This window comes from Artemia franciscana, unplaced genomic scaffold (genome assembly GCF_032884065.1).
Source record: "Artemia franciscana unplaced genomic scaffold, ASM3288406v1 PGA_scaffold_1180, whole genome shotgun sequence".
In the NCBI taxonomy this organism is placed as follows: Eukaryota; Metazoa; Arthropoda; class Branchiopoda; order Anostraca; family Artemiidae; genus Artemia; species Artemia franciscana.
The window spans coordinates 665564-691126 of record NW_027062618.1 but is presented as its reverse complement, the minus strand read 5'-3'; the positions used below and the strand labels follow the sequence as shown (position 1 = coordinate 691126).

General features: G+C 33.2%; 1 protein-coding gene across 1 annotated transcript in view; it reads left to right on the top strand.

Moving 5' to 3' along the window:
- LOC136041230 (structural maintenance of chromosomes protein 2-like) overlaps positions 1-25563 on the top strand; it is a 140499-nt gene that overhangs the window by 24670 nt on the left and 90266 nt on the right. The window contains exons 6-9 of the mRNA XM_065725819.1: positions 7284-7945; positions 12499-12645; positions 16751-16955; positions 24370-24735. Of these exons, the coding sequence (XP_065581891.1) occupies positions 7284-7945; positions 12499-12645; positions 16751-16955; positions 24370-24735 (1380 nt within the window). The remainder of the gene's footprint in view (positions 1-7283; positions 7946-12498; positions 12646-16750; positions 16956-24369; positions 24736-25563) is intronic.

Here is a 25563-nt window from a genome sequence, read left to right as displayed (position 1 = left end):
TGTCACTAGAAAGCTTAATTAGTTCGGCTAATCAGTAGCAGGTCATTGGTGTACGCTAATATGCTAAATATGACACGTTAGTAAAATTTTGGAAATTAGTCGGCGCAATCCACGAAAACAGTGCATTTAGAAAACATGGTTTCCCCTATCCCCCTCCCTTGATTTTTTTTACTCCTATCAGTCCTGCCAACGATCTTTGAAAGTTTCAACCACATCGGAAAAGTATTTCTGGAACTTTTTGGATTCCATATTTGAGGGGCCCGTGCCCTAACTAAAAGCTTATTTGGGGCCTTTTCTAGGGTCCATTTCCAGGGGAACCAATATTTTTTGGGCCCAAACATTCTTTGTGCATTAGCATCCCTTTGGCCAAGAAAGTTACGGCTGTAAGTTTCAATCCGCTCGGGGGAAAAGATTTTTAGCCCTTTGTCTGGCCGTATTTCTGGGGGAACTAATATTTTCTTTTATTTTTCCTTCTGGAAAGGGATATCCTTAGCCTGAAGGCTAAGAACACAAGTTCAGAGTTGATAGGAAAGAAAGTTTGTTTTCTTTTTTTTCGGCGGGAGAGGGACATCTCCTAACCACTTTTTGACTCCTTAATAAGCACTAGAACTTTCAACTTTTAATTGAATAAGCCCTCTCCTGAGTTTCTACGACCACCCCTTCCAAACGAAATGGCATGGAAAAAAAATAGAGCACATAACTCTTGACGAATGAGTGTTGACTCTGATAGGATAAAATATACTTATTCACTACATAAGCTAACAAGGGCATGTCTATGTTCAACAGAGACGTAGTAATAATGCAGGGATCTACAAAAAACATTAATACCAAAAATCCAAACTATCAAGCACCACTTCAATTTTAAACACAATAAGATACATGGACAATGTGAAGCAATACAAGCAACAGTTAAGATGACGAATGAAATACTCAGGGGCGTATCCAGGGAGGGGAGGTGGGCCTACCTAGTCCCCCCCAAAAAAAAGGAGTTGTCCGTCTCGTAAAAAGTAACAAAAGTGAATATAAACACATTTTTGATGCGCTTTGTAAAGTTTTTCTTTTGTAAACGCCCCGTTTAGGGCGTTTATTATTCTCTTGAAGTCAACTATCATTCTTTTCTAGTGAGTTTAATATCGTATTTTATTTCCAAGTTGATTCGGTTGACTTCTATCTTATTATATTATCTTATCTGTAATATTCTAGTTGTACATGAAAGAGACTTTGCTAGTGTGTTACCTGATATCATCATACAGGAAATCACTAATGAAACTTTCCAGAATGTTAGAATCTCCCTGTTAAAGACATTGCCTTCCCATAAGTTTCTCCTTGCATTCCTGGCTATAGAGCCTCGCGAGGATTTGGGGGGGGGGGTATTTAATGTTTAATATCGGATTTTTTTATCGGATTAATGAATCTTATCCCGTCTTTAAAACTAGCTAAAAGGTCAGTAAGATCTTATACGAAAGACAATTCAAAGCTTGACAAATAAAATAATAAAAATAAACCGCAAATAAAACACTGTGCAAAACAATAGTGGTTAATTAAATACCCAGTAATCAATAAATCAAAACTCAATAACTTCATATAGTGGTTAAATCAAGGTCAACTCGATTTCTGGAAGAACTCAACAATTAATGGTTTGAATTTGCTTTTGTAGCTTGATTTTCTTGTGCTATACTATATAATTGGTAAGTGTCCATAAATCCCAGCCAATCTCTAATCTTCTGCTTTGAAAGCAGTCACGTGACGTTCTATGATAGAAATTTGAAACCTGAATCCAAGCGAGTATATCTCTTTATATATATATATATATATATATATATATATATATATATATATATATATATATATATATATATATATATATATATACATATATATATATATATATATATATATATATATATATATATATATATATATATATATATATATATATATATATATATGCATATATATATATATATATATATGCATATATATATATATATATATATATATATATATATATATATATATATATATATATATATATATATATATATATATATATATATATATATATATATATATATATATATATATATATATATATATATATATATATATATATATACTATATACTATATACATATACTATACTATATGTATATACTATACACATATATATCTATATACATATATATACATTATATTTCTCTTTATACTCGGTTTGATTAAAATGATGAAGAATTTTATCAGTAGATTTGGCCCTTCAGCTTGCATGATACATATTACCCGTCGAAGCAAGTAAAATTTAATCTTTCTTTTTAATGCCGGTGAAAAATATGATTCATATAGACATGACTTATACGAACGTCGAACGTCGAAGCTAAAACTCGAACGTCGAAGCTAATAAAAACCTAATCTTTTCATTTTGATTCTGACGCAAATAAGACGCATATGGACATAACATATATGAAAATAAATGCAGTACGTTTCTGTATAAAGACATACGGCCGGCAATAAATGCAGTTCTTGTGCAGCATGGCACTTTACTCTAGTGCTGAAAAAATAATACAAATTACCATTATACATTATATTATTATACAATGATACAAAGTATATAGATGTAAGGGTTTTGCCTTAGTCTTATTCCATGACCATCTCTCTGAGATGTTCCAAAGGCCTTATAATGCGGAATGAAATAGAAAAAAGGGAGCATCAGTCTTACCTATGCTAGGGTACGGTTAAATCTGTTATGACTGAACATTAACCTGTGAATGACTTTCAAAAACATTGCTCGTTTTTGCGTAAAAAGTAACATAAGTGTATGAATATTGAATTTTGAAATTTTGAAATTGAATATTGAATATCCGTACATGAATAATTGAAACGAAATTTGGATATTAATTTATTTTTTTGGCTAAATGGCTTTCTCATAGTTTTGATCGGACGATTTTGAGAAAAACAAGAGCGGGGGAGGAGGCCTAGCTACCCTCCAATTCTTTGGCTACTTAAAAAAGCAACTAGAACTTTTAACGAACGTTTTATTAGTAAAAATATTCTTCAATTACGAATTAACTTGCGTAACAAACTTTTATATTTGCATGTTTTCATTACGTATATGAGGGGGTTCACCCCCTCGTCAATACCTCGCTCTTTACACTAAAGCTTGAATTTTGTCCCAATTCCTTAAGAATGACCCCTGAATCACAAAGGCCGTAGAATAAACAGTTGAAATTACTAAGAATACTTTAGCGTAAAGAGTGAGGTATTAGGAGGAGGTGAACCCCTCATATGCGTAATAATTTCTATTCGTTTTAAGTTTTAATGCTGCTTCTTACTTTCAGTTGAAAAAACTTTTTTTTTATTTATTTTCTCATTGTTTTTTTTTTGTAAATAATACTAGAAAATTCTGCAGCCCCTTCATGGAAACTTTCTTTCCTCGTGATAAATTCCTCCATACGTAACCATACGATCCTCCCACGTAACCCCCTCCCCTCGTCCCCTCTTTAACGTGTAAAACTCCCCCTGAAAATATCTGTACATATCCCAATAACCATTTCTATATGTAAACAATGGTCAAAATCTGTAACTTGCAGCCCCTCCTCTGGGGACTGTGGGGGAATAAGTCGTCCCGAAAGACATAATTATTAGGTTTTTCAACTATGCTGAACAAAATGGCTATTTCAAAATTTTGATACAGTGACTTTGGGAAAACAATGAGCGTGGGAGGGTCCTAGGTGCCCTCCAGTTCTTTTGTCACGTAAAAAGGGCACTAGAACTTTTAATTTCCGTTAGAATGAGCCCTCTTGCGGCATTCTAGGACCATTGGGTCGATACGATCACCTCTGGAAAAAAAACACACACAAAAAACAAATAAACACGCATCCGTGATCTGTCTTGTGGCAAAAAATACAAAATTCTACATTTTTGTATATAAGAGCTTGAAACTTCTACTCCATTTTGTTAAGATTCTATGACTTTTAAGGGGTATTTCCCCCTATTTTCTAAAATAAGATAAATTTTCTCAGGCTCGTAACTCTTGATGGGTAAGAATAAACTTAGTGAAACTTATATGTTTATAATCAGCATTAAAATGCAATTCTTTTGATGTAACTGTTGGTATAAAAATTCTGTTTTTTAGAGTTTCGGTTACTATTGAGCCGGGTCGCTCCTTACTACAGTTTGTTACCACGAACTATTTGATCCTATAGGAGGAAGCAAGATAAATCGCTCTAAAACTCATCTCTTCTTGGTATTTTTAAATGAAACTAGGTGAATATAGCTTATTAATATACTTCATACAGATCAGACTAATTTAATTTATTTATTCTTTCTTTTTTACGGTAATTACGTAAGTGTAATGATGCTTTTTACTAGAGTGTTTTTAATTAAATGATATTTCTTTAGTTAAAAAAAAAAAAAATGGCCTTCTCTTTTGGAAATCCCACCAAAAAAGGTATTTTTTGCATACGAGTGGGAGGCGGGGGGGGGGGGGGTTAAAATAAGCTAGGGAGGCCAAATGTTACAACTTTTCTTTTTGCAGCTTAAGGCAACGGGCAACATACAACATAATTACAACAGTTCTTAAAAATTTGAGACTTTCTCCCGTAATTTCTTAAGTTTCACATAACTTTTTCTCTCTCTCTTTTTTTTTTTTTTTTTTTTTAGCAAGTTGTACAGTTAACTGATAGGAGAAATTAACTCCTAAAAGAAGTTAAATTTCAAATGAGTAAAAGTTGCTATGGATAAAGAAATCAGAATTAAAGTTGATTGAAATCAATTGCCCCGCTTTCAGGGCATTGAGAAAAGAGTATATTGCCATAAGATAAATAAGAGTGAGGGTGCCACATTTCTCTAACTCCTCTTAAAAGAGTTTATATATGAAACAACTATGTCGACTATCTACTGAACCTTTGGTTAAACTTAATTAGATGATGGTGGTGTCACATGCTTGATATTGTCGATACTAAACTAATTAAAAAATTAGTTATGTTTTAGAACTCGCTTAGAATACAAATTCTGTACGGGTCAGTCATTCAGGATTATCGCTTAAAGTACCCATGACAGTGAAAATGAATTTTTGGTGCTGGAATTGGTTAGATGGAAATTTATATATCTTCAAAAACTATAGATAATCTAGAAACCAGTTTTTAATGAAAAATATCTCTATGTAATGAGCAGTTTTGCCAGTAGTGGGCGCCAAATTTGAAAAAAAGTGAGCAAAAAATAAGTAAAAATAAACTAAAACATAAGGCACAAAACTGGTTAAGAAGGTGTACCTTTCTTTGAAGGTGTATTTATATTTGGGAAACAACGGATTTTAGGGATGAAAAGTGCTGTCAAGCTCATACTCACTATTTTCGTTCATTTGTTTTCACGGTTAAACTTGGCGATACTGACAAAAATGTGACAATTACCGGGATTGGTCCCTCTTCTGACAAAGGCTCCACTAGGTGGCCGATTTTTTTTTTTTAGATTTGCCTGAAACTTATTCGGAACCTTGGGCTAAGGGGACCCCATTACAAAAGGAAAATAAACAAAAATTATCGCTTCTCCTCAAAGTGCCTCCCAAAAAAAGTGCCAGAAAAGCACCAAAAACTTTGTTCCATCCACTTCGAATAGAAATGGCTATCATAGAAACTTGGGAGAGGGTTCGATTGGAAATTGAAAGCTCTAGTGCTATCGAATCAAAAATATTGAGATGTCTGATCAAAAATTTGGGATATTTGATAATAAATAGTATAGGACTCAAAGGGTGGGCAACCTATTTTGACTCTGGGTCAAGATCAACCACAATATGAATATTAAATGGACGTTTTGGTTAGCGTATTTTCATTTTTAAACAATGTTTTAGTTAATAATAAAAAAATTTTACTAAGAAAATAAATGCAATGTGCTTTTAAACTTTAATTAAAATTACAAAAACTAAAAAAAGAAAATGCCTGTGTTTTGAAATATAGGTAGAACATTCCAAAATTCCTTATTTTTTCCATTATTTTTATTTGTTATACTTTCTCTGTGGCTGCTCACTTTTAGGTGTGTGGAGAATTTCCTACCCGGGGGGGGGGATTCGATGGATATTCCATTTGGGTATTTTCCCGAGGAATTTTTCTCGCTGTGGGAGGGGATTTTTTCGGAGGGAACTTTCTGTGATGAGAATTTTAAAGGGGATAAGCCTAGCGCCGATAGGTCCAGAGGGATAAAAAATAATTTTATTTATCTGACCTGGGCACATAAATAAAAAGGTAAAAAATCTGTGTCGTCTCTTAGTATTACCAATTTGTAAATTTTCTTAAGGGCTTGCCATTCAAACAAATAAATTTTCAAATGGGGTTAAGTCTATTTATTAGACAGTGAAAACAGTTAATTGAAAGTATTATGTCGAAAATATGGCTTTTCATTCGAGGTGACTATTGCTTAAAATTTGAGGGAGGTCTCTTCAACCCTGATTATTATATATCGCCAGGGCACATTTGTTTCTTTGGCTTTACGAAATATCCCTTTTTTAATACTACACATAAACTAGTACCCCTTCAGTTTTGGAAATGGATAAACACGATGCAGGAATAGAATATACAATGTTTTATTCGTTTCAACAGCTTAAAGCTAACGCAAAGGTAATATGGAGAAAAAAGGCAGAGTCGTAAGTAGGTCTACTATTTCTCGGAAACACAGTAAGATAGAAAAAGTGATGAAAGACTTATACGCAAAAAGGCCATATCTGAGAGTGATATATTTCTAAAATAAATGCCATAAACCGTTTGCCATAGTGAGGATTAATAGAGCAATGCATATTAGGAGGCACGGCGGTATCCAGGGAGGGTAGGGAGTTTGACCCCCCTCCACGAAATGTTTTTCTGACTCGTATAAATGTAGCAGAAATGAATATAAACAAATTTTTCATGCTTTTTTGTAAACCCCTTCCCGAAAAAAATTTTTCTATACCATTTTGGGCGTAAGTAACCCAATTTTGGGTTACGGTGTAAGTTGTTAATTACGGTGTATGGTTAATGGTGTAAATAACAACGCCCAAATTTTGGGTGTATGTAATATGCTGTGTTTGCAAGAAGAGAAACCCGCATTTGCTGGTTCATAGAGAACTTTGGTAAAGGATTCATTGCTAAATTTATACTTTTTACATGTATTTCTTTTTCTTTGTGCTCCGTTTTTTTGTGTGCTTTGTAATTCTTTTTGCTGGCGATTTACTTATTTTACATGTATTTTGTGTATACGGTCCCAGGGCTTTTGAAATACACTTATCTATCCATTTATCTATAATTTATTTTTTTTTGCAGACGAAGAAAAGAAGGCCAATCAACTTGAAAAGGGGAAGAAAGATGACTTAAAGGTTCTTAATGCAAGATTGAAAGAAGAAGCAGATTTCAAATCCAATTTTGATAGTCTCATCAAAGAGAATTCGGAAGCCCAAGAAAATTTGCAATTGGCTGAACGGCGCCGTGATGCCATCAATAGAGGACTTTTCGTAACGGCCTCTGGGGAGGATGCCACTTTGGCAGAGCAACTAATGAAGCAAAATGAGGAGTTACGAAAATTGCAGACAGAAATGCAAACTGCTAATATGAGGCTGAAAGATGCAAAAGAAAAGCTAAAAAAGAAAGAGCCGGAATTGAAAGATACTGAGAAAGAGTGGAAACAAAATCAGGAACAATATCAAAAACTTGAGAATGATGTTAAGAGTTTGGAAAAGCAACTTGGTGCAAACGCGGCTGATAAATATCAATTGGTGGAGCAAAAAAAGGTTGAACTCAGTGGGGAGCTGAGGAATCTGCGCGATAAACTCTCTCATATTGAAGATCGCTATTCATCAACAGTATTTCAATACAGGGATCCAACTCCAAATTTTGACAGAAGGAGAGTCAAGGGAATGTTTTGTAACTTGTTCAAAGTCAAAGATCCTGCTTTTTACACTGCCATTGAAGTTGCAGCTGGTGGACGTGTAAGTATATAAAGTTTTGTCTTTACTCTTGAAAAGAGTCAGAACTCGTTAAAGAGTTTATTTACGTGTTCCTTTCGGGCTAGAGTATAGTTACGTGTTAGTAACTATAGTTACGCGGACTTAGAGTATAGTTATTCGTTTGTAAAGAAATATTTACGCGTTTGTATATTTATCTTTTACTAAGTATAAGTAGTGTAGGAATATCATCTCAGGAGCATTGTAGTGCAATGAGCTACAGAGGGCGTGACTCACCCCTTGTCTAAACCCATTGTATAAAACATTCCCAGATGGAACGGTTAAAACGTTGTAAAATGTTTAGAACTGTACAAAATGTTCTTAGAATTGAATTATTGTTGTATAAAATATTCCGTTATATTTTCTCTATTATATCTTTCTTACTGTGAACGTTCCACAATGACTGACGTAATTCTAATGAGTGGCCAAAATAATTTCAAATCTTAATTTAATGTGGCTATATAATTCTTGAACATTTATCACTCGCGGATTCTAATTGGGATAAAATTTATAAAAAACCTAGCTTTAAATTTGTAAATTTAAAATATAAAATATTAAATATGTAAGTTTTAAATAATATAGATTTTAATGAAAATTTTAAATATCAATTTTAAATATAGCCTAATTATAAAAAAAAATCCAGGTAAAAAATCCTAACATTTAGATTACCATTGAAATCGCAGCTGTGGGTCTTGTAGGTTGTCATAAAAATCCTTAAGTTTTATTTATTCTTCAGATATTTTTTTTAAATGACGGTTTAATTTTACCTGAGAAATTCTTATATAATTCTTATAAATTCTTATATAAGTTCTTATTGGGTAATAACACTTTTGATTACTATAAGGGCGAACTATTACAAGGTTGATAAATAGCATTTGGTTATAATTTGGGGCAAGGTTGAGGAGTATACGGTTAAAAAATTCCCACGAAATATATGAATTTAAGATGCCATGTCAGGCGAAGAAGCCATGTCTTGCTGCAAGTAGCAAGTAAGTAAATAAATAAAGTATATAAGTATATAATAATATAATAAAAAAGTATATAATAAAGTAAATAAGTATAATAAATAGAGTAAATAAATAAAGTACAGACGAAAAGTAAAAAAGTACTCCAAGCTGGCGTATCGTATCTCCAAACTAAACTACAAGCAGTACAGCTTTCACACGAATGACTCCCAGGGCCGACAAAAGAAGACCTTCGAAAACTAAAGATCTCCCTGAGTTAGAACTCCAAATTTATCCATTTAAGTGGACACTATTCCCCCCGTAGGAGCTGGAATGATATAGGGGAGCCGTGATGGCCAAAGGTACCTTGTAGTGATTGCAAATGGTAGATCGCGATGATTTAAGATAACTGCTGACGAAAATAGAGCCGATGATACTAAATTGGTATCACGTCAAGTACATACTTTCCATTTAGATGATTTCGAATGTTTGAATTTTTTTTTAATTACCTTTCTGATCAGGGGTGAATAAACTGTTTTATAATTTTAAACATCCATGTTTACTAAATTAGATCCTCTTTACTGTAACTTTTCCTTTTCCTTAACTTTTCCTCTTTACTTTTTTCCTTTGCGAAAAAAGTAGAATAGATGATACGCGTGGGCGCGGATTTTTTTGAAAGGGGACGGTAGACCAAATAAATTCGGATTTCTCTGAACTAGATGACAATATTTTGTCATCTTTTTGTCATGTTTACTAAATTAGATCCTCTTTACTGTAGCTTTTCTTTTTCCTTAACTTTTCCTCTTTACTCTTTACTTTTTTCCTTTGCGAAAAAAGTAGAATAGATTATACGCATATCAATCTTTTTAGTTGTTATTAAAATTTAAAGAGAATAATTTCCAGTGGGCGCGGATTTTCTTGAAAGGGGACAGTAGACCAAATAAATTTGGGATTCACTGAACTAGATGACAATATCTTGCTTAATGCTTGCCTGTTACTTGTAAATAGTACGGAGTTAGGGCAACAATGCATTCTTGGCTCTTTTACGGGCTCTAGGCTTTTTACGGGGAAAAATATTTTAGGCAATAGGTAAATGGGTAAATGGGAATATATGATATAAAATCAATGAAAAAAGATCAATTTCAGTCGGTAAAAAAGAATTGATTTTAATAACAATATCACCCAAATCAGTAGATAAAAATGACTAGCCAATCAGAAAAATCAATTGCCTCCTCCTTTTAAATGATACCGTCCTTTCTTATTAGATTATTTTGAATGTTTGATTTCTATTCAGAATTTAATAAATAGTTTTAATTTCAAGCATCGATGTTTACTATTTTGCATCTTTCACTTCTATATTTTACGAAAAGTTAAATGTAATAGTACATACATCTTCCTGTCTATCAAAATTAAGCCTGATTCATTCCCAGGAAATGGGAAGTAAAATTTTTTCTTGAAAGTGATAGTAGACTCGATAAGTTTGAGAACCACCGGACTAGATGATATTTTCTTGCTTAATACTTGCCTATTGCTTGCAAGTAGTACGAATTTAAAATTATCGCATTAAACCATTACCTCAAGTAAAACTGTTAACTTGTGTGCTGTTTTAGTGTAGAGATTAATTATGTCTTATAAGAGGATGTACAATTTTGTATTTGGGGTAACGGAGCAAATTATTTTTCTCTGTGGCTCACAAAAAGATTTTATGCTACCCTTTTCCTTTTTAATGACTGTCGTTTGACAGACTTTTTGGCCAGTATGTTAATACTAAAACAAATTTTACTTCAAACTACAATTTGGGTCTCTAGTTAAAAATGTTTGTGTTGGTGATAGGTTAAGTATTACAGAAAAAAATAATAAAGTATACTATCTCAATAATTTTTTTTTACCGTTTATGATATACATATTATAGATGTAACGATAAAAATATCAAACAAACAAGGAACTGGGGTCCTAAAGGTTTTTTTGTGTTTCGCGTTGCTCGGGAGACAATATCTGATTTTAAGGTAATGTACCAGACACCAGCACCTGGAAATTAAAAAAATTACAAACTTTAAAAAAACATGAACACTGAAACGGAAAAATACCTGAAACTAACAAAATAAAATCTTTATTGTAGACAAAAATAGCTTGGCATAGAGTGTGTCAGTATTCAAATAGTATGTAGCCTTCTTTTCCACATGAAACTTTTTTAAGTGCACACACAGGGGATTTTTAGAATTTACTACTTTTACGCATGAAATATCAGGATTTAATTTCCAGTGCCCCAAAGGAGATCTTATTCGTATTCGTTTAATGAAATAGCTATCGTAGCACTCAAAAATGAATGCTGAATTACGCTACTTTTATAATCACAAATTGGTCACTAGTTAGATACACTTACGAAATATGGTGCAATTTTCAGTTCACTTTTTAAATGCACTTACGAAATATTGTAAGATCTTATGGTAAGAAAAATGGTAGATCTTATGAATTTACCATATACTGGCATACAATGATATACACAGAAGGAAGGCCTTGGGGCCCGAGCTCCCCCCAAAAAGAATAAAAACCAAATTTCCCAGAATTTCTCGGCATTTCTTATTCAAATTATCAAATGTTTTTTTACCCCCTCCTTCTTCAGAAAAAAATCATACTTACATGCCTTCTCGCATCTGTATAACTGCTGGTTGCTGTCTTTTACTATGAAAATGGTAGCCATCTGTTAGCAGGTGGGATACCAGTAAGACACTGTGGGACACTGTTGAAAAGGGACACCAAAAGGGACTTTTGAAAAGGGACTGTTGTTGTGGGACACCAGTGGGACACTGGTGAAAAGGTAACAGGCCAGTTACTGATGTAATACCTTACTTTTTTTTATAGTTTTATATTTTTATTTTTATATAGCTTATTTTACTTTTATTTAGCTTATAATTATTTAAATTTTTTATTTTTATATATATTTTTTATTTTTATATTTTTATTTTTTATTTTTATATATTTCATATTTTTATATAGTTTTATATTTTCTATAGGTTTATATTTTTTGAAAGTATTATATATATATTTTTTTTTTATAGCTGTATAATGTTGTTGTGGAAGATGATGAGACTAGTAAACTTTTGATTGAAAAGGGACAGTTGAGAAACAGAATGACGTTCATTCATTTGAACGCCTTTGAAGCTTTTTGAAGAAACTAAATTTGAGCTGGGGGGGGGGGAATTTTTTCCACTTTAGATAGGAGAGTAGATACTACATAGAGCTACAGTTATAAGTCAGTTTGGGAGCAAAGGCTGTAAAAATACTGAGCTTTCATTCAGCACATTCACCAAATGTTAGTAATATGATTCTTAACTGACCCGGTGCCTTCTGCAACAGATGATTTGTTCAGCACCAACAGGCACATAAATATAAATAAAAAAAAATAAAATAATACAACAACATAAATAAAATAAATATAGCCTGCGCCTGGGATGAAGGGAAATAATTTATCAGTCTACTCGTTAAAGCGTGTATTAAAGAGGAAGAACTCTGCATCCTTTCTGTAATAAAAATGATAAGTGTCTAAATAATAATAATTATTTTTTTATATATTTTTTTATTATAATTTTATAGCTGTACAATGTTGTTGTGGAAGATGACGAGACAAGTAAACTTTTGATTGAAAAGGGACAGCTGAGAAACAGAACGACGTTCATTCCTTTGAATAAAATTCAAGCTCACAAAATTGATGACGGTCGTATGCAGTATGCTAAAAACAAGGTGATTTAATGTTTAATCATTAATTTTTGCTATATTCTGGTATTTTTAAGATAAAAAACAAGAAGAACAATAGGTATTTCTTTTCGCAAGACAGTGGAAATCTAATTTGAATGAATAGTTGTATTCTGGTATTTCTACGTTTTTTTTTGACGGGTAGAGGTAAATTTAACTTAAAGTTCAATTCTTATGAGTCTGCAAGAGGTTTTGTCTTCAGCAGAATAGCCAGTCTTGTATCTCAACAAAGAAAAACTCACCTCCCGACACGTCTGAATGCCCCAATTAATATTTTGCCCAATTATTGTAAAGAGATGAAACCGTAACGTAGTTCAATTTCTTGAAAATTTTGGTTATTACTAATGTGATAATAAAAATTGGTAATAATCTGGTAAAAAATATTGCAAAAACATGGTAAAATATGGTATAATGCGGTAAAATGTGGTAATAATAATATGGATATACAAATTGGTAATAAAATTAAACGGATAATTTTAATTATTGCTAATATGTTTATGCTATCTTGTCTACTTCCGTGAAATAATACCTCAACTAAGACCTTTGGACCAGACAAATATCCTTTAAAAACCTTTAATAATGTCTATTCGTATGCCCTATGCCAAAAATAAGTTTGTTGTTCCTGTTGATATTTTTCTTATTGTTGTGAACGAAGTAATTCGTAAAGTAATATCAGTTTCTTCATATTTTTTTTCACTTTTTTATATTATTTGCTTACACAATTTGAACTATTTTACTTTATGACTTAAGAAGATGCTATACCTTAAAAAAAAAATCACAGTATCACTTTCATTTATTTTTTTTTAGTTTATTTGGCCGAAGTATTTAGAATTGATTGGATTGTGTTGCCATATCTTTTAGAGCTTGAATAAGAGATCCGAATAAACGGCAGAAAACTAAAAGGCGACACCTGCTTTCTCGGCTATCTTAGGAAAAGCATTTAACTTCTTCTGTTTTGTGCCGGAGATTGAGATTTTCAGATTTAATTAAGCTTACTTTCCGATCTTGTTTTTCCGATTAAACGAATCTTGTTTTTCCGGTTAAACGAATGTTGTTTTTCCGATTAAACGAATCTTGTTTTTCCGATTAAACAAATCTTGTTTTTCCGATAAAACGAATCTTGTTTTCCCCATTAAACGAAGCAAAATGTTTTGTTTTTTTCAAGTTCAGGAATGGACAGTCCCTAAAATATTCTAGCATACGCTAAAATTGCGCTAATTTAAATTACGCTAATTTAAATTACGCTAGTTATTAGTTTCAGCTTTTTAGTTTTAAATTATTAGTAATTAAAATTACGCTAAAATTAGAATGTTTTTTTTTTAAGTTCAGGAAAGGGTAGTCCCTAAAAATATTCTAGCATACGCTAAAATTATGCTAATTTAAATTACGCTAACTTAAATTACGCTAGTTATTAGTTTTAGATTTTTAGTTTTAAGTTATTAGTAATTACGCTAAAATGAGAATGTTTTTTTTTAAGTTTAGGAAAGGGTCAACCCCTAAAATATTCCATACCTGATTGCTTACCTGATTGGAAAACTTTAAAATTAGTTCAAAAGAAGTATCTTTTAAGTGATTTGACAGCCTTGAGAGTTGCCTGTTGTGCTACTCGCCTTGATTTAAAGCCTTTTGCGACACATGTGACGTGTTATTTATGCTCTATGTACATTGAATAGATAGCGCTTTCCTTAACAATTACTAAAAGATGGTATGTTTTCTTTATTTTCAACTAGCTAATTGTTAGCTTTTTGAACTGTTGATACATTTAACACCCCCTATCAATTTTTACCAAAATCGCTTTGGTAGTCCCCTGAGGTGTGGGAAAAGTTTGCTAGTGGGCCATTTGTCTTTGAGATTGTCAGCCGGCCCTGAGACTCGGAAAATGATTTATTAGGGGATCAAATGGCCTTAAGATAATGTCTCAGATACGCTGCTTCAGGTAATTCCGGGCTGATTTATAAGGTATCAAATGACCTTAAAATAATGATTTATAAGGTATCAAATGGTCTTAATATAACGTCTCAGATACGCGGCTTCAGGCAATTCTGGGCTTCAACTAAGCGAAAAAATACTGCACGAGCTTTCGAGGTACCGCCAGTCCACCAGAAGTCACTAAAAGAAGGCTCTTCAAAATCAGGAGGAGTAAAAAAAATGGCTTTCTTCATATGTGGTTGCTTCAAAATTATCTTGAAATTCAGGAGTTTGGGCTATAATGGGCTATATTAGGAGGTGGGGGCTATATCAAGGATACACCACTCCACACCTTTGAACAAATGCTAGATTGAACACATATTTTAGTTAAGGTAAAATATTATGAAGTTCTGCTATCAATTTCACACTTAATATATACCTTAAAACAACGTCTCAGATACACGGCTTCAGGTAATTCTGGGCTGATTTATAAGGTATCAAATGGCCTTAAAATAAAGTAATTCTGGGCTTCAGGTACGCGAAAAAATGCCGCACGAGCTTTCGAGGTTCCTCCAGCCCACCAGGAGTCACTCAGCTATCTTATCCCGTGATCTTCCTAGTCCCAGAATTTACAATTTATAAAAAAGAATAGTCTACAAAAAAAAAGAGAAAAATTTCCAATTAGCGAGTAAAATGACTGCAAATTATTCTTATCTTTGTTTCGTCTTTTTGTTTTCTTCTTTGTTTCGTTCTTCATTTTCTAATACGTCCTGAAAAATCATTGTATCTCAAAACCTATTTAGTAGTATGAGAGTTCTGAGGTATCCTGCTCTTTTTTGGTATCTTAAAATCAAAGTACCATAATTCAATTTTAGGCGCTCTAGATTTGGGAAACAGGCATCAAAAGCCCACAGATAGTATATTCCACGTTGTAAAATGCAAAAATTAAGTCTAATCTTGATGCAGATATTGGTAGTTAAGTTCTTTATTTGTTAATTGTGTTGCCAATGCATCTGTGTTTTCTTGTCTTTTGTGTCTATCTTTGTTTGACCTAGCAGACTTCAGCAAATTACCAGAATGCCACGTCAAAAATCAAAATGTCCTGCTGATGTTCTTTATCTCTTTCTAGACTTTTTTTCTTTCTTTCTTTTTTCTTTCTTTCTTTCAGACTTATTTCCTGTCTTTTGTGTCTATTTTTGTTTGACCTAGCAGACTTCAGCAAATTACCAGAATGCCACGTCAAAACTCAAAATGTCCTGCTGATGTTCCTTATCTCTTTCTAGACTTTTTTTCTTTCTTTCTTCTTTCTTTGTTTCTTTCATACTTATTTTTTTTTCATACTTTCCAAACTTATTTCTTTACTAGACTTTTCCCAATCCCGCACCAACGCAATTTTAAGGTTATATTTAAAGAAGGCTAAGAGTATCCAAAAATTCATTTGGTTTCAGAATGTCTCTTTGTTATACTATGCTATATCTCCAAAAGGCAGAGGAGGATTTGTTAGGTATTCTTCAGAGAAATTTCCTGGAGATTCTTTTGGATACCTGTCTGACTGACCATATCTCTATCAGTAAACTATACCAAAAAAGGTGATTCAATCCCACTTTCTCCGGATGTAATGATAGAAAAGTTGAAATGGCTAGGACACGCCCTGCAGACGAAGGATGACAGATTGCCAAAGATCGTCCTTGTCCGCCAAACATCTAGGGAAAAACAAAAAGTAGGTCGTCCCCGACCTGCTTTTGTGGAAGAACGCCGTCAGGAAAGATTTAAGGGAAATGAGAACATCCTAGGAGCATGTAAAGAGGGAGTTGTTGAATAGTTTGGGATGGAGGAGGAAATATCTAAGGGAAATGAAAACTTCTTGCGAGGGTGCAAAGAGGGAGGCTTTGAACAGATTGGGATGAAGGAGGAGCGTACATAGCTGTGTTGGCCTCAGGTGGCTTGGTGCTTTTGGTGAGTTATAAGTAGTAGTATACCTATTTAATAGTATTGTCAAACCTTTAAGGGTCAACGTTTAATACCTCGACTCCTTTGTTTCTTTACCAAATTTTTCTGATAAATATAATATTAATATCAGTGCCGTATTTTCAGTAGGCTTAGAATTTCTAGTTTTGAGTCATTTAGTTTCAGAGGTTACATATTTTATTCTTTTAATTACTTATAACGTTGTGTTTTAATATAGTTTGGAAAGAACGACTTATTCTTGGCTTTAGATTTGATTGAATTTGACCCAGGAGTACGCTCAGCAGTTGAATATGTTTTCGGTAATACTTTAATTGCCACAACTGGGCAAATTGCCAAACAAGCTTGTTACGATAATCGTCTACGGAGACGATGTATCTCTTTAGAAGGAGACGATTTTAGCCCCAGTGGCACACTCACCGGTGGTAAGTATTTTGTCCATCTTTTCTTCTCTATCCATTCTCCATCATTATCTAGGTATTCTATCTCTCTTCCTACTCTGTGAAACAAGTGGTAAGAATTGATATGATTAAATCAATTAAGATGTCTTTTGAGATATTAGGAACAGAAATGCTTAAGCTGGGAAGTGTAGATTCTATTCCTTTTTCTTTACTGTCAATGTGTTAAATAAAAGTTGGCAATTTAATTCGATTGAATTGTCTATGATTGAAACTGTAAACACCTGTAAAATCAATTTACCTGATTTAAATCCATGAAATAAAATACTAAACAGGTCCATATGTTGTACTTTTTCTAAATTTTAAAATCTTATATCGCCTCTTTTTCATAAAACGCATCAAAAGAATAGAATCATATTTTTTTTGTAAGCTCTTATTGTCTCATGTCTCCATAGATTGTTTATCATGAAGATAATGGAGCTGATAGCAAAATTTGACAGATAGGTTTATTAAAAAAAAAAAAAAAAAAAAAAAAAAATCAATTTGAACAGAAAAAAATTTAACACATTATTATATCCCACTCAAGGCTTTACGGCCAGGATTGCAACGAATTTACTACCATAGCAGTGATAACTGAAGCTAAGGGAATCAACTGAGCCCTCTCTGGAACTTGAACTATTATTGGTAAACATCGAGACATTTGCCTTAAAACATATTTTTTTTTAATTATGAAGGACGTCAATATAGAAACAGTTTTTGCTCCCTGGACCCATCTTGGGTTTATTCATACCACGAAAACTAACGAAGGCCTGGGAGAAACTTAGCACCTACATAGGCCAGGGCTAATACAAAGCTTATCTGTGTTTGTGTAGTAGATATTAGCAGACACAGTCTTTATTATTGAGCAGAAGAGGAGTAAAAGTAACTTATTTTGTTGTAAGCATTAGTAACAATAGGTCATCACTCCTAAAACTTGAGCCCATGCCCCCTGCATGCTGGCCAGACGTAGCCACAGATTTGCGGTGTTAGTTCCATGCTTGTAAATACAGGCCATGCTTAATAGCCCCTTACAGGGCTTGGCAGAATCAACGCCCTTTTATGGTGCTAAAATATCAGCACAATAATGTGTTGGATAAATTGTGAAAATAAATTTCCCTGAACCAACTTGATTTGCATTCAATAAATAGGAATTATCGTATGATTTACCTGCCTACTGTACAGAAGGCCCTGGGCTTGGGTCCAACCCATTCTATATTTGTTTCACAAATTTTCATTATTTGGCCACTGAACTTGTACAATAGTTGTTCGGCTTGGCCAAACATTAAAATAAATAAATAAATATCAGTGATAGATGTCTTCAGATATACCTCAAAAGTAGCTCAAGGGTGGCTCAAATATAATCCCATACGTAATGACAAATTGATATGGGAACATTTCCCATTTCATTTAGTTAGTCTTTTTGGAGTCCTGTCACATAACGCAAGGTTCCACCAATATACGGCTCTGTTTGTTCCGCGAAGCTCCATAGATTTCACTCAGTTTTTTTTTGTATACGACTATAACTTTTTGAAAGTAATTATAATTTCATTGCTTTATCACTAAATAAAGTTTTGTTTTATCGCTACACCAGTAAACTCGCTAAAATACATCTCCCCCAACTCATAAAATAATTCACTGAAAATGCTCCAACTTCTGTCAAGTCTAACGTTTTATTGGCAATACGTTGCAGCCGTCTGTTTGATTCCTTGAATAAGAATATCTGTGTGATATTAAGGATGATAAATTGTTTGCAGGGAATTATCCAACGAACGGTATAGCAGTCCAAAATGAAAGAATAAAATGTGTATCTTTATATTAATTTATCCTTATAATAATTATGCCTATTTTTGTTAATAAATAGAATAGAACATATTTTATTCACTGCAATAGCTGGGGCTAACATGAGCATGTCCTGACACAAAAAAATACCTAAAACAAATAAACAGAAACACAAAAAAATTAGGGCTGCAAGTGCTCTTTCAAGGTCAATAAATTAAAATGAGTCGTAAAAAAATTAAAATGAGTTGTAAAAAAATTAAAATAAGTCAAGAATCTATTTTCACGATTAAAACAGCAAACGCTTATATAGCATATTTCAGAATAATTAAGTATATAGTAGACCATGATGAGCTGGGGAATTCAAACAATTTAGTCCAAAGCGATAAGTCAACTCACATCTACAACCATCAAGTGAATTCAAGTTGTAATACGATAAATATAAAGATTCTTAGGAATTCCCTCTTATATATTTCAGCATTGCCTATTTTATTGCCCCCTCCCCTCTTTTGAAATAAATGCCTGTGTGAAAGTAGAAGATTGGAAATTCTAACAAGTTTTATGATAAATACTATAAATCATCTTCTAAGATATTAGCTTATGACGACCAAGAGTTACTATGAATTGAGAAAGGCAACATAAAACAAAAAGAAATTGCAGTGAACAATGAGATCAAATTCAGATGAACATTGTAAAGAAAGCTGGTTTCACAACCCCGTCCTCGCCCTTCTGATCCAAAACGCTTTTAAAGGCTGTAGTACGCTTTGTTGAAAACTAAAGAGACGGTGAGTTTAAGGCCTTATTTTGCCGAATAATTTTTCTATGCATTTCATTGGAACAGATTTAAAAAGAAGAACACATTTTTGGAAGTCAGTTCCTCGTGAGACTAATATACTGAATCAATTAAAAGAAAAACGTGAGAGTTTGAGCGGTATTTAGATTTTTCCCCTCTAAATCAGAACCGTGATGTATTTTGTAAGTGTAAATAAGACTCTGCCCCCCTGGGGGATTTGATGGAATAGCGATACCAGAGTTATTTTATAGTTGACTTTATTGTGTTGACTGATTGATTCTAGATGAGCTGTTTTTTTTTGTTAATTGAAAGTTAATATACAGTTAATATTTCTTGGCCCTAGTCCCATTCTAGGAATACTAATATCACACAAGTTACAGAGATATGCTCACATCAATTGTTTTAAAATTGACATTTTGACCAAAAATTTAAATTTACTGCACAACTGCAGTAATTAGTCACATTTAAGATTGACATTTTGATATTTCCTATTCTTATTCTGCCCCTTTTTAAGCTCCAAAATGGGTTTAACAGAGCCTTGTACAGTGCCTACGTAAAATACGAGTGATTCTTCAATATGTGTTGATTGTTTCCAAATGCGCCATTACTTTTTTACTGAAGCAGTAGAAGGTCTATTGACTCTTTGATCACCCTTCAAAGTTTATTTCTAGTTGCCTTGATGAAGACCTATAATGAGCATTGAGTTGAACCTGTAAACCGCGACCATTGGGATACGTTCCTTTTAAAACAAGTAATATGATATTTCAGTGCCCCACTAGTGGCAAATAGATAAAGCTAAGCAGAAACAGAAATAGAATAATATAAAAGAATAATATAAAACAGAATAACACAGAATAATGCAGAAACAGAATAATATAAAAAGGAGATACGCCACTGCTTCCTTTGTAAAAAGGGATTTTTCTTGTTATTCAAGATGGAGGACTTTAATTCTCGTAAATGGGGTTTTCGGTTATGGAAATCCCAATGACGCAATTTCTATGTCGTTTCGACACCGTTCTTATGGGAAAACTCCTATAGATGCATGAGAAGGCGACTTCCCTCTTATGCGATTTTTTACTGTTACTTTGGTCGGTTACTACAGGTACGGTTCATTCTTTACTCGGTTGTCACTAAGGCATTAACCATGATTAATTTAAAATCGTTTATAAGCGGGAGGTAATGTTTGTATTTAAAGAAAATTTGATTGAAGAAAATAAGGAGAAACAGTTCAAACTTCAAACTTTTTAAAATTCTTTCAAACCAAACTCTTCCCCCACCACCGAATACGCCTTTTCTCTGTCCTGGAGCGTTGAAACTGAGAAAATCTTATACATAATTTTAAATATTATTATATGTCATTTATTATATAATATTATATGTATAGTATATTATAATATATAGAAAATATTATATATTATATAGATAACATCATATATATTATAATAATATATAATGTTATGTATTATTAGATAATATGGTTTATGCAGATACTTTTGGAAGGTCATGACGTCAGACAACAATTTTAAAATTAACCGGTTATAAATTGGATAAACTGTTATGATACTTTGTTCAATAATAATTACTTAGACAATTTTATGTTTACCTTTTCTTTCAGTGAAGATGGAAATATTCCAGAACTTATCTTTTTTGACTGGAAATTTAGGGGTCATGTACATTGTCTTTTCATTTGTGTGACGATAACGAAGGAACTTAATGACAGACTTGGTTAGCTAGTTTATTGAATTCAAACATGAATATATCTTCATATAATCTGCAAAATTAAAAAAAAAAACACAAAAAGAGATGAGGAATATAAATTGAAAAGGCATAAAGTTTTTTTGTACCGTTTCCCCCTTTTTCGTACTTATATATGAATTTATTTTATATTATACTAGCTGTTGGGGTGGCGCTTCGCGCCACCCCAACACCTAGTTGGTGGGGTGCTTCGCGAAACCCCAAGCCCCCCCGCGCGCGTAAGTCGTTACGCGCCATATTAGTTACGCGCCATTGTAGTTGTGTCCCTGTGTCCCACCTGTGAATATAGATAGATTTATATATGTGTTTCAAACTACGTAAAAATTGCGAATATACAACATTCTTGGCTTTCCCATTGTCTGTCCATATACAAAGCCGTATGTACTAATAATGACGTCATATGCAAACGCTCTTTTTACAAACAAACAGACATGCACACACACAACTCGTTTTTATATAGATAGATAGATAGATAGATAGATACAATACAAATTAACAAGATAAAACTTGTGAATATACAACAGTCTTCGCTGTCCCATTGTCTGTGTTGCAATCTTTTAAATTGAAAAAGCAGATCCGTTGGAATCATGGGAATGCGAGGAATAAGAACAGCCTCACCCTCATAAGGCCCTGTCAAGATTGTGGCCTCTATTAGGTTTTCCATTGTTTTTTTTTACGGCAAGTCACGTGCCATTGCAAAGCTTTGGTGGGTTGATATTTCTTAAAAGTATTATTGGTACGCCTATTTTTAGTTGTAGCACGTGTGGTGGAAACCCTGAAGGATCTATGGAATTTAAAAATTCAGATGGATAATTAACCGCTTCATTTGGTTCCGAAATACAAATTAACTGCGTAAAACTTGCGAATATACAACATTCTTCGCTGTCCAATTCTCGCTGCATATAAATAGATTGTCAGGTTTACCGACCCTCGAACATGCAACGTACAATTGTCCATGGGAAAAACAATCAGTATTAGGATCAATACCACATTTTTTTAATGATTGACCTTGAGCTTTGTTAATGGTGATTGCAAATGCTAATCGAATTGGGAATTGCAATCTTTTAAATTGAAAAGGCAGATCCGTTGGAATCATGGGAATGCGAGGAATAAGAACAGCCTCACCCTCAAAAGGCCCTGTCAGGATTGTGGCCTCTATTAGGTTTTCCATTGTTTTTTTTTTACGGCAAGTCGAGTGCCATTGCAAAGCTTTGGTGGGTTTATATTTCTTAAAAGTATTATTGGTACGCCTATTTTTAGTTGTAGCACGTGTGGTGGAAATCCTGAAAGATCTATGGAATTTAAAAATTCAGATGGATAATTAACCGCTTCATTTGGTTCCAAAACTGTGTCGACTGACTTGTAAAGGACTGCCTGGTCTTGAATCTTGGTCAAAACAATATTGTTGATTTCGTGGACGTCTATATTTTTGGGTGCGAGAATCGCTCTTTCACTTAGCCTTTTATTATTTTTATAATTTTTTAGAATATTCGGAAATACTTTTTCAATCAATTCATTTTTGGACGTCACTAAATTACAGAAATCAGCAGGTAGTTGTATACGTCCTGAAATTGAGTCTACTGGGAGCTTTCCGTTTCCCATTGCCAGCAATTGATCTGAAAATGTTTGACCAGAGTCATCGTTTTGCAATCGGACACGCATATTTGTAGTTAATTTTAATGTTTTTACGTGTGCCCATAGACTCTTTGAGCATCTTCATCAGTCATTGTAAACTTAAACATTAATAGATTTCTACGCGAACATATGTCTTATATAACTTGAATGACGTCACCTTCAAAGCAAAAATGACGGCAAATAATTTCATGACGTCAGCCGAAACTTGACGTCACCTGATCCACAGATCCACAGACAGACAGACAACTTATTTTTATATATATAGATAATCACGTCAGTAAAAAAAAGAAAAAAAGAAATAAACTATGGATTTATTGTTTTTTCCCCGAAGATGCATCGTTAAAGGCTAACTTCATTTTTTAAGTGTAGGAAAACTTAAAAAAATGAAATATTAATTGTTTTTTGGGTCTTCATCAGTTGTACAAGCTGGGCATGTATCGATCAATTTGGTAAACATCGTTTTAATTTTTGTACCCTTGGTTTACACGTATGCACAAGTTGTGTCTCCTCAAAAAAAAAGAAAAGAAAAAAAAATCGATATTTAGCACAGATTACTTTCCTTGGCATTTCGTTTTTACTCTTTTTTTCCTAGTTATATTCCACTTTATTAGGGATTTTCTGTGGTCTCATATTCTTTGGCGGGCAAATTTTTCTTGCGTTTTCCATAGCCATACTACCTAAAATAATTTGAAATGAATAAATTATTATGTGAAATAAATTTTAATGTATTATTTAAAATATTATAAATTTCCAAATATTTTATTTAAGTATTTTATTTAGAATAAAATGCGTCTTTAAACGTTTTTTTTTTTACAAAAATACGTAAGGTTTTTTTTTTTTTATTAATTGAATTATAACTGAATAAGCACAATTTCGTAAATTCTCCAAAAGTACTGTCTTCATCAACTGGCGATTGTGTATTTCTATATTCTTTATTCTATATTCTATATATATTTAATATATTTATATATTATATTATTAGTATATACTATATATATTTATTCAATATTTAAATTATATTCTTTTCAAACATCAGGAAGTGAAATATATAGAGTTATTTCGTTTCTTTATTAATTGAATTTGAATTAAATTAGCACAAATTCCTAAATTCTGTAACTATTATTCTATCTTCTTACCCTTCGTTTCTAGGGGGTTGTCAAGATTTTTACTGCATTTGTTTTTGTCATCGGACTTTTGTGACCTTTGTGCACAAATTTGTAATCAGCTTTTTTGCCAAGAGTATCGTCATCATCAGCTGGTGATTGATTGTGCCTTTTTCGCTGAAGATGAAAGTGTTCCAAATCAGGTCTTATTTAGAAATTAAAGAACTCATTATTGTGCCTTTGCTTTTGAATGAAAAAAAACAAAACAATTAAATTCGGCTTCCGACGTGTGTAGCACGTTTGCTTTAAACATCAATTTATCTTCTTATTCTTCCTTTAGGCTCACGTGGTCAAGGTAGTAAAATGTTGGAAGAGCTTGGTCTTGCCATGGAGCTGCGGTCTACGAAAGAAAAGAAAGAGGAGGATTTTCGTCGTCTTGACAACGAGCTAAGCAAATTAAAAGATAGCTACAATAACTATATGAATAAAAGACAAGTTTATGATAAAAAAGTTTCTGATCTCCAGATACTCAAAGAGAGAATTGAGGGGACTTCACATTTTAGATTGCAACAGGAAATTGAAGGTTTTAGAAAGATGATTGCTGATATTGAGCAAGGATCTCACGAAATGAAAGAAAAGGAAAAAGAGTTGAAGAACAAAGTCAAAGATCTTGAATATAAGGTCAAGAATGCCGAATCATTGAAGAGTAAGTAGCAGTCTTGATCTACGAGATTTTAAAATAGTTTATTTATTTTCTTTTTCTGAACGGAAATTAATATTTTCTGATATATGATAACGAATGTCGAATAAAAATTGTAAAGAAAATTTGACTTTCCACAACAAATAACACATTTTTGCACGAACAGAAACTTTAGGGTGGTGGCGCGATAGAAAGAATTTACTGAAGGCATATTTTCAATACAGTAACATTGAGAAAGGTCCCCTTAAATGCTTTATTTATGACCTGTTGAGGGGCAAGTCTGGTGCCAGCAGGCACGGTCTAATAGCGTATTAAAGTCGCTTCGGCTGAAATACTCGCGGTTGTTTGTCATTGTTGGTTGGAGGATGCCGCCTCGTGATTGTAATTGCTTTAATCCGCCAGGTCATTCTGGTTGCTCCTAACAAAGTTACTCATGCAACCACTATGTTTACTTTGGATACATTTTACCTAAAGCAAATGTGCTGCGCATGGACAATACGCCATGGGATGATGAACTGCGACATAATTTTGTTAGTTTTCTAAACTTGAAATTGTGTTGTTTTTGTGAAGGTAACAGTAAACACAAACAGACCAGGACAAGCTGAATTCGTAATATACCCGTCCAGAGCCTTGTGAGGGAGATCGCCTAGAACCTCCCAATTGACTTGAGGTTTCGGAGTTCGGCAGCGATGGAGCCATGAGAAGCCAGCGAAGTGTGTTTGGTTAGGCTTTCTGAGGATACCAACTTGTGTGCCATTCACGCCAAGTGAGTGGCGATCAAGGTAAATGATATACAACTCGCCCGTCGCATCTTTGGTGCAAGTCCTTAAGCAT